The sequence below is a fragment of the Hyposmocoma kahamanoa genome, unplaced genomic scaffold (assembly GCF_003589595.1).
Source record: "Hyposmocoma kahamanoa isolate Upper Pololo Valley unplaced genomic scaffold, ASM358959v1 202, whole genome shotgun sequence".
Taxonomy (NCBI): Eukaryota; Metazoa; Arthropoda; class Insecta; order Lepidoptera; family Cosmopterigidae; genus Hyposmocoma; species Hyposmocoma kahamanoa.
Window position 1 is genome coordinate 2797341 of NW_020653726.1, and position 12848 is coordinate 2810188.

At 34.9% G+C, this 12848-nt stretch overlaps 1 protein-coding gene across 1 annotated transcript in view; it reads right to left on the reverse strand.

Moving 5' to 3' along the window:
* Nucleotides 1–7084, reverse strand: part of LOC113227207 (progestin and adipoQ receptor family member 3) — a 56433-nt gene extending 49349 nt beyond the window's left edge. Inside the window, exons 1-3 of the mRNA XM_026460099.1 lie at nucleotides 6928–7084; nucleotides 6072–6292; nucleotides 2671–2827 (exon numbers count right to left, since the gene is read on the reverse strand). Of these exons, the coding sequence (XP_026315884.1) occupies nucleotides 2671–2827; nucleotides 6072–6292; nucleotides 6928–6999 (450 nt within the window). The 5' untranslated portion in view covers nucleotides 7000–7084. The remainder of the gene's footprint in view (nucleotides 1–2670; nucleotides 2828–6071; nucleotides 6293–6927) is intronic.
* Between the last annotated feature and the right edge of the window lie 5764 nt (nucleotides 7085–12848).

Genomic DNA, 12848 nt, shown 5'->3' on the forward strand with positions numbered 1-12848 from the left:
ATATATTGATACAAATATCGAACAGACAGAAAGAAAAATTCCTTCGATCCAGATGAATTCGAACCAGCGCTTATGGCACGGTACAGCAAAAAAACCGTTTAATTCCAAAAAAAATATCGGCAACAATCACATAGAGAAATTCGTAGAGTCTAAAATAAATTTCCGATTATATGTCTTTTTATTGTTATATTGACCGATATAAGAAACCATTTCCTACGTGGGTTTGTAATGATGATTTTTCTTATCTGAGTACAAAGATTTTTATAAGAAACATCTCGTCTGTGTTGTCAAAGTAGCGTAGTGTCCGAGTAAAATCATGTCGATGTAACATATTGCCGGAGTAGCGTAGTGTCTGACTAAAGTAATATCGAAGTAACATATTGTCGGAGTAGTGTAATGTCTGAATAAAATCATGTCGATGTAACATGTTGTCGGAGTAGCGTGTGTCCAAGTTCAATTTTAGAGTCCGCGTTGACATTTACACATCAAATAGAAATTGTAGCAAAAGCTAAGTGTATCGTTAGTTCAACTGTTTTACATATTTTAGTGAACCGACAGAAACAATATTAAAAATCATAAAGTAAGCGACCCACCCACTTGTATAGCAACCGACATAGTCATAGTACATCACTATTTTGTCGTTTACCTACTATAAAGAAAGTGGCAAAAAGCGTGTTGTACCTTTTTGCATATTTTTAATCGCCAGTGTTACCTTAAACGCCTGTAAGCCTCAAAAATCATTAGATAGATATAGCAAAATTATTGTAAGCGCCAAAAAAGGCTTAAGATCCGTTGTTTTAAAAAATTTTAGCTATTACACAATGGGTCCCGAAATTCATTTTTATATATTAAAATTCCATTTATTTTCACATTTATATCGAAAAATATTTTTTAAAAACCTGTAAAATGTGTTTCTTATCGCTTACACTTAAGTCGGCGGTATGGGTCTACATGCCACAGAGATTAAAACTTTTCAACTGGGCTCTCAATAATAAAAAAAAACTGATCCACGTGAATGTCTTTAATTGACTTAGACATGAGAACAATACCTTACAAATGTCGTTTTCATTTATAAACTCATTTATGTGTAATCTGTTACGTAACCATACAAAAAATCTTGATTTAATTAAAAATCTAGAACATTTAGCGTCATATTCACTCGTAGCAAATATAATTAACTGATTCCAAAAATCCGGTTTTCAATACCAGCAAGTGCAATTCGCTATATAACCAGTTTATCTACTATACTGTGTTATAGTGACTGCAGACGCACTATTCAATGTCGCATGGAACTTCTTGCATGTCGTTAAAGTTCAAATTCATTGTGCTATAAAGAAGAAATGTCCGTAGGTCATTGTGAAGCACGTTTTCTTTTGATCAACACGTTCTAAATTTATACACAATTATGTATTGTCTCGTTAAGTGAAAGTGAAACTTGAATACACTTAATAAAAATCTTACGTTGATATTGATAAAACGTCATAGGATGGAATTTAAATAACATAAAGTGTGTTTTACGACAAAAGATATATTTGCAACATAGTTTTCTAAAGGTAGTTGTTCGATTTACCAGACAGATACAAACTACCGTAGTAGAGCATTCAAAAGCCCTGATAGCTGCCTACAGTGCCAAACACTGTACAGATGCTCTATCATTGGACAGGAATGGCATCAGAATGTTCACTAGAGTTTAACAGGACATTGTGGCTTGAACAAGCACATTTCAAATTATTAATGTAGATTCTGCCACGAGGCGGATGAAACTTCTGCGCATCGTCGCACCCGATGCTGCCCCCTGATGGAAGGCACAGGCCACAACCAGAGCACATAAAAACTGTCGCAGCCAGGAAAGTCCTTCAGTTCTTAAACGCCGTCGGCCTTGGCTCTGAACTGTAATTAGTGGTGATCACAATAGATCTGTTGATGGTCGCAGTGATGAGGGGCTGCATAGACCCCGAATGAACCACCCTAATGTTTTTATGGACACTTATAGCCCCGCTCTACGGAAACCCTGTATAGCGGGTGACGTGAACACACACATAGATAACCACAAATTACATCCAAACTCACGAGAGAAATAAATGCAAGCGATACAAATATTTCTCCTGGCCCGGGAACCCGAGACCTTTGCGTGGCAGTCTGGCATGGTATCCGTTCGGCCACAGAGGCAGTTAGTAGTAATAGTACCGGTAGTAGTTACAAATTTCTAGAATATGTGCTTGGCAAAGAATTTTCTGACATTGTACACACTCTATACCAGCAAAAATATACCGTTTCGTTATTTGTACAATTCTTCAATAGGTACCTTATTTCTAGTTTTAGAAAGTGACAAAAAAGTTTTACAATCCACTTTGTGCCCAATTTTGTTTGCGAGTCTCTTTCATTCTTGTTTTTTTTATTTGTCATAAGTACGAAAATAACAGCGTCTTTTCTCAAGTTTATGATAACATTTCCTGCAGTAAGGTATATTTAAAACACGGTCTTAAAAAACTTGATGAAAGTATATGCGGAACGCAAACGTGTGCGTTTCGTCCTTTTGTGATACTGACTTGATAAGTAAGCACGAGAAACTTAAACCTACCTACCTAAGGGTTCTACGCTTCAACTTATTCTTCTATACATATAATCGCATATACACGTTGATTATAATTTAAGATAATTTAAACTTACCAAGAAACACGAGAACAGAATTGCAGCTACAGTTTTGTCGATGACAGTGGCGTGAATGTTAATGATGGCCAGGTCGTTGATGGTGAGGCAGAACAGCAGGAAAAAGCCGAAGATGTGCGTCCAGATGTTCATAGTTTCATTCGTCCACCAGAATATGCTGGAGGAGAAACTAAGTTTGAATACCTTGGTAAAATTTGTTATCTAGTCTGTTTTGGCTTATTTGACACTACACGGCTACAAGGTGCAATTCTTTGCTGGAAATTTCCAGTATATAAATACTACATTATGTACTACTAAAACTTTTTTCATATATAATACATAAGCAGCTGATCTAAGCCAAGTTCGCATCTATTTTATATACAATTTCGTGTAATTAAGTAGTTTCTCTATTGATGACAGTGACTAACATAAATGATTATGTAGCTTGGTAAAATAGCATTTTTGTACTCGTTACCACTAGTTAATGTTACGTAAAAACTGTCACATTACGCAGTAAAGTTGTCTACTTACTATGTTACACTCTGGTTTTCATCACCATATGAAATAATAACTAGGAAACCAAATACAAAAGAAGTACGAACCTACATAATAAAGAGAAAAATACTATTGTCTATGTGCATATTTGTTTAATAAATTTGTCATCAAAGTACATCTATAATAAACCATTAGGTACTTAAAACAGTCATGACATACAGACGAATACCGAAGTCTCAATTTAAGATTGTAGGTATGGAACCCTAAAAAGATAATAGGGTTGGCGATTGTAATGAATCTGCGGCATTTTCGACAAATAACAAATCTAAAAACAAAATCTATCAAGGACCTTGTTACATGTATCACAACAACGAACTAAAACACTTATGTAATTGATTCATGTATTCATGCAATCATAATCAAATTAGTACTTCTAAGCAGAATCTATTGTATCTATTAAGACAATGATAATGGAATTATTTCAACTCTTCCTTTGTGTAAATTGTGTAAATCGTATCTAGTCAATGCCATCTTCGTTCACGTCTATAGCTAAGGGTACTTCTACGGGTTATTCGATATATAGGTTATAAACCATCAAACAACATAATTCCATTAAAATTCGTCTAAATGACAATAATTCAATCCAAACAGTCTCACTTATGACCTTTTTACTTATAAATGCTCCATACAATTACACTGGACGTAAAAATAACAGAAACGTGCGGTATCTCCCGTATCTCCCAAAGTTGAAGAGATAAATTGTTATAAGTAAAACACCAAAACGTATTAAAAACCTCAAAAGAAGTTTAATTTTAAAAAGTATTACAATTTTTTTTAAATAACGTAATAAGTAGAAACTTAGAACTACCTAATTTATTTTACGCTTTTGTTTTGCTATGTCAAATCGAGATACCATTATAAACAATTTCTTGGCTAAATCACACTTCTCGTGTACAATCACGTTAAGAATGTACACAGATCATAATTATGGTACAAAAACGACAAAGTCAGCGTAGTTCTTCTAGAACAGTGGACGTGTAGTTTTCTACGGCACAAAGAAAGCCAGCATGAACATCGGAAGACCAGGAAAAGGCAGGCCAAGGTGCACAACTAATCGAGATGACCGATTCATCATGAGCACTATGTTCACGGCTTTTCAGATCCGAAACTGGGTGTCTATTTTACTTCTACGTCTGACATCAGTCCAAAACAATTACTGTCAAATAAATAATACTCGACGAAATCAAAACACAATGTCAAGTGTGAAGCTTCATTCGTATCATGCGCGTTTTAATTTGGTCGAGTGTTACTTTTTTTTTCTTTCTTTCACTTATTTTCCAACACAAAATTTGACAGTAATTGTTTCGGACGGAGAACGGGAGCAGAGCTCCTGAGCTCAACAAAGTCGAGACAATAATGATGTGAATGTAGAAGCTAAGATGAAGCCTTATAAGGTAGGAGAAATGATCCCAATCCTCTAAAGGAACATCGAATGCAAGATTACGGTATGCTAGATAGCACATCTGACGGGCGGAAGAAGATTGGTAATGTTTCTAGGCTCAGATTTTGTTTATTTACACTCGAAGGAAGGCAAAGAATATATAAGAACGGTATTAACAGACGTGTTTAAAAAAAATTGACCAAATTCGTTTTAGAATTTTGGTTACCAGTCAGTTTTCAACACATCTATCTCAATGAAGTTATACGAGCTTGTGGTGAAAATAACAAGTGTTAAAACAAAAAAGAGACACTTTTATGGGGAAAACTGCCATACGTCATTTTGTTTCCATAACCGATTTTTCATTGACACTTTTTATTTTTTTGATACTAATATGAAGTAATCTATAAAAGATATAATGAAATCCATTTAATATATTATTACGTCACCTACAACATACTACAATTTCAAAAATCCAACGCGCATACTCAAGGAATATGTTTTATTTTACATTATCGATTATTTTCGCTTCTCAGTGTATAAGCCGGATTCTACCATGATACCTTCTCGCACTCTAGAACAATTAAATAGAAGTTCAAATTGTGACAATTTATAATGCAATATCTTTGAAATAATCACTTCTTTCAATTTGTAATGAAAAAAGTTATAGTAAACAAATATAAAAATATAAAAGCTTTGCAACAAGATTATCTTACAGATGTCGAACATCTAACCTTAACCCCATACTTACATTGGCAGCACTACAGTGTTTCAAATAGGTTTATTTGTCGTATTGTTGTTATGCATGATTTCGACTGAAAGACTCTGTATTCAGGTCACACAACAAATTTTTTTAAATGAAATAAATTTAAAACTGCAAAGTTTACACACAACTTTGTACATGTCGAAATATACCATCACAAAGAAAATGTTATTTATTCCTGGTCCTCTTGTTTTTACAACTATGTCAATCATGTATTAAAAAAAAGTTACACTTTAACTAATAATATTAATAATAACGTGCACACTCAACACTGCCCCGCACTAGGGAAACCCTGTGTGCGGGTGGCATGGACACACACATAGACACCACAAATTACACCCAAACTCACGAGACAAATAAATGTAGGCCATACAAATATTTCTCCCGACCCGGAAATCGAACCCGGGACCCCTGTGTGGCAGTCTGGTATGGTTACCGTTTGACCACAGAGGTGAGGATGCAGTAAAATTGCTGATGGTCTCTTCTTTTCATATGAAAGGAATATTTGCTAATGAAGAGTTTTTTTTTATTATTATTATTATGGTGGCTTCATTTGGGGCCTATGAGGTCCCTCATCACTGCAACCATTAAGCGATCTATTGTGACCACCACTAATTACAGTTCAGAGCCAAGACCAACAGCATTAAGGAACTGAAGGACGAGGAGTTGGCAATTTTTTAAATACACCCTTTAGTCTTTAAAGTATAACTGTTTGAAATCTCTTACCTTTCCCAACATAATTTAGTAGGCAACATTTTTCTATATCCATCTCTAATGAAGGGATTGTGCTGTAAGTAAGCTGGAGCCTGTTCATACTTGAGCAGTTGTCTATAGTTGATATATTCAAGATCTTCTTTTGTCAAGTTGTTGTTGTCTTCCAATTTCTTCCCTCGTCGGAGAAGGGTACTGCCAGCACTGTATTCTTTTTCTGGATGCTCTTCCTGAACCTGTAAAATTTCAATTGAAGTATTATTGAAATATTTTTTGTAAAACGATTTTGAAAAACCTTTATAATTATAAACCTTAAGCTTAAAACAAAACTTTCAATAAAAATAATGTTAATAATAAATAGGGAATTAAATGGATTTTTTTTTGAACTTCACCAGGATCTTTTGCAGAAAATTTGAATATAATCCCTATAATACCTAATAGTTACACTAACCTAGCCAAAACTATTTTCAAATATTTGCATAAATTTAATTTTTTAATTTTCTGAGAGGGTACAATATTTTGCAGCTAGTCTACTACATACAGACATACATTAGTGTCTTTTTCCAAAGTTTGCCTGCCTCTGCACAACAGTTTCCTTACTTTTGAATTAAAGAATTATATCCAGCAGAAGGTAAAGTCAAGCATATATTACAACAATGTAAAACAATTTCATTGATTATTTTTGGACTCAAACTTATAAAAATCTTAATGTTAGTAGAGAAATATAACGTAAAATTCGTGGAGGCCAAAAGTTCCTGTACAATATGTGACGAACGAAGGCAAATTACGTAAATAACGACGAACACATCACGAAAACCTGTTTGCGAGTCAAAGATGTTAAACAATATGTACACGAGGATTTTATACTTACTTTCTCTATTGCCATGAACTGTAAAGTTTCTGCATGACACTCACTCACTTTACTGGTCATTGTCAAAGACATATTTGTTTCTATAAATAAGACTACACTCAAAAAACTTTAATAAACACTCCGATGTTATATTATAAGCGGAAACCACAGCATCAATCACCCATACTTCAGCCTTTTCCAAAACTCTATTATGCAATTTTATATTTAATTAATTAAAAACCATGTCGAGTTCACTTAAAATTTTAAATAAATAATAACGTGTGGTAAATAAAAAAAAACGAAAACACAACCACCTCACACAAGGCACACTTTGCAACTGTCAGACTTAGGGACACGATAAGTATCGATACTTTTTGGTATCGAGTAGGTAATTTTCCTTCAGATACCGATACGTTTGTATTCCAAACTTTTCAGGTAATATAGTCATCCAAATAAGTGGCCACATTTGACAGCTAAAGAAGGCGATAGTATGTAACTTTGAATGCGATCAATGAAACAATAAACAAACTAAATTTTAATGCAACATTATATAATATGATGACAAAACATATTTGAAGTACTGTTTTCGCAAGAATTACAATATAAAATGCCATTTAGAGTTACTCTGAGGGTCATATTCCAGAACTCTACTCAATGCTCAAGCCAGGACTTGATTATGATTTCTAGTGCTTTAAATCATACTCAAGTCCTGACTTGAGCATTGAGTAGAGTACTGGAATACGACCCTGAAACGTTTTATGAAAACAGTTACGTCATCAAGCTATTTTTTTTAAATGATAGTGTTGTAAGCAATCAATCATCAAATTTCACCGAGTCACCTCGATTTCTCGAATAAAATATTGCTTATTAAATATTAAAACAAAAATATATAAAAATAGGTGTATTTTAAATAATTATCTATATAACATTTCTCTGACCACACCTATTGGAAATTTATTTAAAATTTATCAAATTTATAAGAGCCCCGCACCAGAGCCAGATTTGAATTTCCTTTTCTTTTTTGAAAATTTTAAATTGTCAACACTGATACCAATCCAGCGGCACTCGAAGTCCGCGCCCGCGCACCGCGCAGTCTTTCGCCATCTTCGAGGTTGCATTTCGCTTGGTTATTTTTGGTTAGCTTTACTTTTGGACTGTTCCTGTTTTCTAAATTATGAACATTATTTGAGATTGTCTGTAGTTGACATCGACAACTTTTAACTAATTGTCAGCCGAATAATTGAAAATTCATGAAATCCTTGGTTTCTTGGTAATTTAATCTTTTATGTAGTTGTTTAATCGATGTACATACTTATTTACACTAAATTCTCGTAATAAACCATTTATGAATATTATAAAATCAAAATTAAAAGAATTGGATGTGGAACAATTTTACGAAAGTAATAAAGTTTTCTGTAAATGAATTGCTTTTACAGAATTGCTCGATTTGGTCTCCGGAACAATAATGAACCGGGAATTGCTACAGTATTGCAAGGAATTCTGTAAATGAGTTGCTTTTAACAGAATTGCACGATTTGGTCTTTTAGGCCTCCTGAACAACATTGAACCCAAAAATAATCTAAACAATTACAAACTCTTAAAATTTTTAATCGATTTCTCGTGAAAATCGTATAAGGTGATTACCGATATGATTAGTCTACATCGCTATTCGCGTCACGATGATAAATGTCAAATATGGCCTCTTATTTGGTGACGACTTATAGTACTTTTTGGCAAGTATCAAGGACTATATATAACTAGAATAAAGGACTATCTACACACATCAGGGCCGTGCCCGGGACGTGGACGGGGCGTGCTAGTTTGTATGAACTGCGGGCCCGTCCCGGCGCGGCGCCGGCCTGGATACGAACATGTGTGAACGAGTTCATACAATATATACACAACGATATTTTTTTTTTCGGCGTGCTAGTTTGTATGAACTGCGGGTCCGTCCCGGCGACCCCCCGGACACGGACATGTGTGAACGAGTTCATACAAAATATACGCAACGATATTTTTTTAGCCCCTGACGGAGCACGGCCCGTCCACGTCCCGGACTCGGCCCATCCACGGCTCGAATATGTGTGGATAGACCTGAATTCCTAGGACACCTCATATCGTAACGCAAGCCACCTTGCATTTTTTTTAATGGCAACCTTCATCACAAATAACTTGGCTGTATAATGTATGCCACCATTTGGTGGTTATCTCATTCTCAAATGGGAATGAAGAAAAATAATTAGAAATATTTGAATTAGGTACTAGCTGACAAACACTAAATTTGAGCACCTCGCAATTCCGGCGAAGTTTGTTCCTTCTTCAGAACGTTTGTTCTTAAAAGCAGGCAATACAATATCAAAAACGAAAAACAGACTGTTACCAAATAGAATTTTGTTTTTAAGTGATTATACAGAAAAGGACTGGGAAATTTAAGTAACACAAATAATGTGAAATGACGATTGATTGAATTGATCAATTTTATCAAAGTCTTTATTTATATTCATGTGTTTTATTCTGTCTATAAGTAGGGAAAATTTGCAGGACAAAAGTATCGATACCTCAAAGTATACGAGTATATATACTTTTGTTTCGATACTTTTATGAGTACGATTCTTTTTATGCGATGCTACTCATGAGTACAGTATCGATACTTTTGATTTGATACCGTGTCCCTAGTCAGACTGTCAGATTCCTATTTTTTTATTCACGTTGTGGTAGTGCACATTATGTTGTGATGGTGGCAATCAAATAGTGTGAATGAAATAGCACGATTCCGCAGCTCATGTCATCTTCCATTTCACGTTTACCATTATTGTCAGCACCGTAGAGCACACCAAAAGTCAGGACAGAACATTATAACAGCTTTTTTTTTTGTTTTTGTGGTCACTTTTTAGTTTAAGTATTATTACGTATTGCATTTCAATTAAGATGGCTCTATATAGCCAATGCTCAACAAATAAATAATATAGTAACATTATAACAAGGGTTTGTTATTGCGTTTGAAAAAGAATGGCGGGTTTTTGTAATTACAGTTTTTTCACAAATTAATTTTTAGTTTAAGTAATAATTTTTAGTTTTTAGTTTATTACGTTTTGAGTTTCTTGATTGTTTGTTGCTTGTTTAAGGTGATGGTTCTATAGCCAATGCTTTGTTTTAAGAAACCAGTACAAGTTTTGCATTTTTAACCGCCTTTAAAAAAAGGAGGAGGTTCTCATTTCGACTGTCGTTTTTATGTACACGCGGTACTGTTGGGTAATTAGAAAAATTGGAAAATATAGAACTTTATGAAAACGCTATATAAAATGATTTTACAACTGCGAAAAAACCTCCAAAACAACCACACCACCATCACTAGTTGTTGGCTCCATCATTTTCGTTCAGTAACTTCAACTATTGACAGTTGTCAACGTCAAATGTGGAAAAATATCCGGAAAAATCTTGGAAAAATACATATTTTTTTAATATTATTATTTTTTTAAATATTATTTTTCAAAATGGAAATTTTTCCATGACCTGGATACTTGTTACGCGATAGCTCCGGCATTTGTGAACTGATTTTAATGTTTCTTTTTTTGTTGGAAAAAGGTACCTCAGTGTACCTCATTGGTCCCAATTAAAGAAGGAAATATTCCACCTCTAAAGGTGGCAAAGTAGGGGACATATCCGGTTTCGCGCTCTTTCCGGTAACTGATTTCAATAAAACTTGGCAAATAGATGTAATTCCACGAACTTATGAGGTCAGTTTTTTTATATAAAAAGATTAAATAAATCCTCCCGTGATTGTCAGAGCTAATATCACACCTTACGGTTCTCAACTGCTCACAAATTTCTTAATTTATTTAAATTTCTGTGCTCTTGACTTCTCTGATCTTTAAGGATGGACAACCACTTTCACTTGTGCCGCCCCTAGTTTATCGTCTACATCAGTTTTAAGTGAATACCCGTTCGTTCCTAAAATTTGGTTACGCATGTTTTATTTAATAAAGTGTACAATGTCGAATGTCTTATGAATTTAACGAACTGCTTGCTCACTTACATTTGCGCACTTGGTTTGAATTAGAAACTGGATTGTAGTCCTTTACATGTAGAGTTTGGTGACTTGATCAGCATAAATAGCATCATCATCGCACACTTGCTGTGACCATAATATTATGTGTGCGAAATGCTGATTAAAGATGTAGGTTAGGTTAGGCAAGCCTGTAGTCTCTCCGGAATACCCTATCTCGCGAGTCGGTAGATAGCGACAATATTTTTAGTAGCACACCCCTTATCTTTCTAAATTAGTTCTTATTATATATTTTTAGTAGCAATAGAGGGAGCTCCTTGAAACATCCTTTTGATTGCTCATTCGTGAAAGAGTTCGTCCAGGGAAGTACTGTCACTTAACCTACTATTTGTGCCGCCAAGCAGTAATGTGGGTAATACTGCATTCCGGCGTGCTGGTGAAATTACAGACACATGGGACTTGTCGACTTATGTCTCAGGGTTACAGGCGCCGTGGAAGTGCCTTTTAGATCTTTGCGATTTAAAACTCTGAGTGGCACTGCAACTGTTATAGACAGGCGTGTCGTTTACCACCAGGTGCACGACTAGTTCGTCCCGTTACTTGGCATCATAAAAAAATATTCCTTTATTAAGTATTTTCTTGTAAGTACGGCGTGACCTAGACGGGTCCTTATAGACCTATCAGCTGCACATACCAGCGCCAACCACGTGACGATCAGTGCCGTACCGTTCAGGAACGTGACGTTTTATTCGCAGTCCTGAGTGCTGATGCCGATGTGTGCCGTGATTGCTAGTTAGTTTAGACACAAGTAGTACCTACCTATCGCAGAAACATATGTTGGAATGCTTCGATATTCAGGAGCATAGTTAAAGTGATTGCTTTGATGATAGTCGAAGACGAGGACACGACACATGTCGTGTGATGCAAAACGCAATGGGTCCATAACATATAGAGAAAAAGAGATGAGGAAGGAAAATTTTCCACTCTATTTGGTGGACGATACCGAGAAATTGATAGAATATGTTGTGAACGAACCGATTCTGTTAATTTCGCATCATTAATTTTGAAATCGTCTAGTCCTTACTTCCTTATAAGGAGGTCTCAATGACTGACCGGTGATTATTGCGTACAGACAGAGTGGGAAATCCGAGGGAGACGCCATTGCCCAGCAGTGGAACACTATTGCACGCTGTCTTTGCTATTGCAAGCTAAACAAAGAAAATAATTTTAGTGCTGATTAACGCACTTGCGTACTGTAAAACGGCGCAAGCACTGAGCATGTGTGTGGTTGAATAAGTCTAGGGCGGATTTTTGCAGTCTTTGTACTTAGATTTAAATATATAGTACCTAATTTATATGACAGAATTGTAATTTGAAAAAATTTTGTTTTTACGAACATAATAGTAATATTGTAAAATTGTGTTAACCTCTAGACGTAAACTAAAGTTATTAGAATAGAAATGTTGACCACCTATAAGAGACAAAGAATTGTCATAATACGTAGAAACGTAGAAAGTACAAGAAATGTGTGAAATTTTCTCCATCGAAAGAGTTACGGTATTTAACACCTGGGAAAGTTTCAAATTGCAAAAAATGTGCTTGAAAATAGATACTTTATTCCAAAAATAGCGCCGTGGATATTCATAAGGCTATGACGTCATGTCCGAAAAGTATTTAGGGTGACCATATCAAAACCGGAATAAGCAACGGTTACTTGCACTATTTTCTATGAAAGTATTTATTACTTTAATATTTTGCAGTAAATGTAAAGTTTTTCGATTAAAATAGCGCTAACAATAATTTTCTTTGTGAAATATCCACAAAAATTAAAATTTCTTAGCGTTTCCTTTGAATTATTTACGGTACTCTTGTGAACGGATGTTAATATAAAATGGTACATCTGTATACGCTGTCAATAAATGGTCGATTTTCCTGT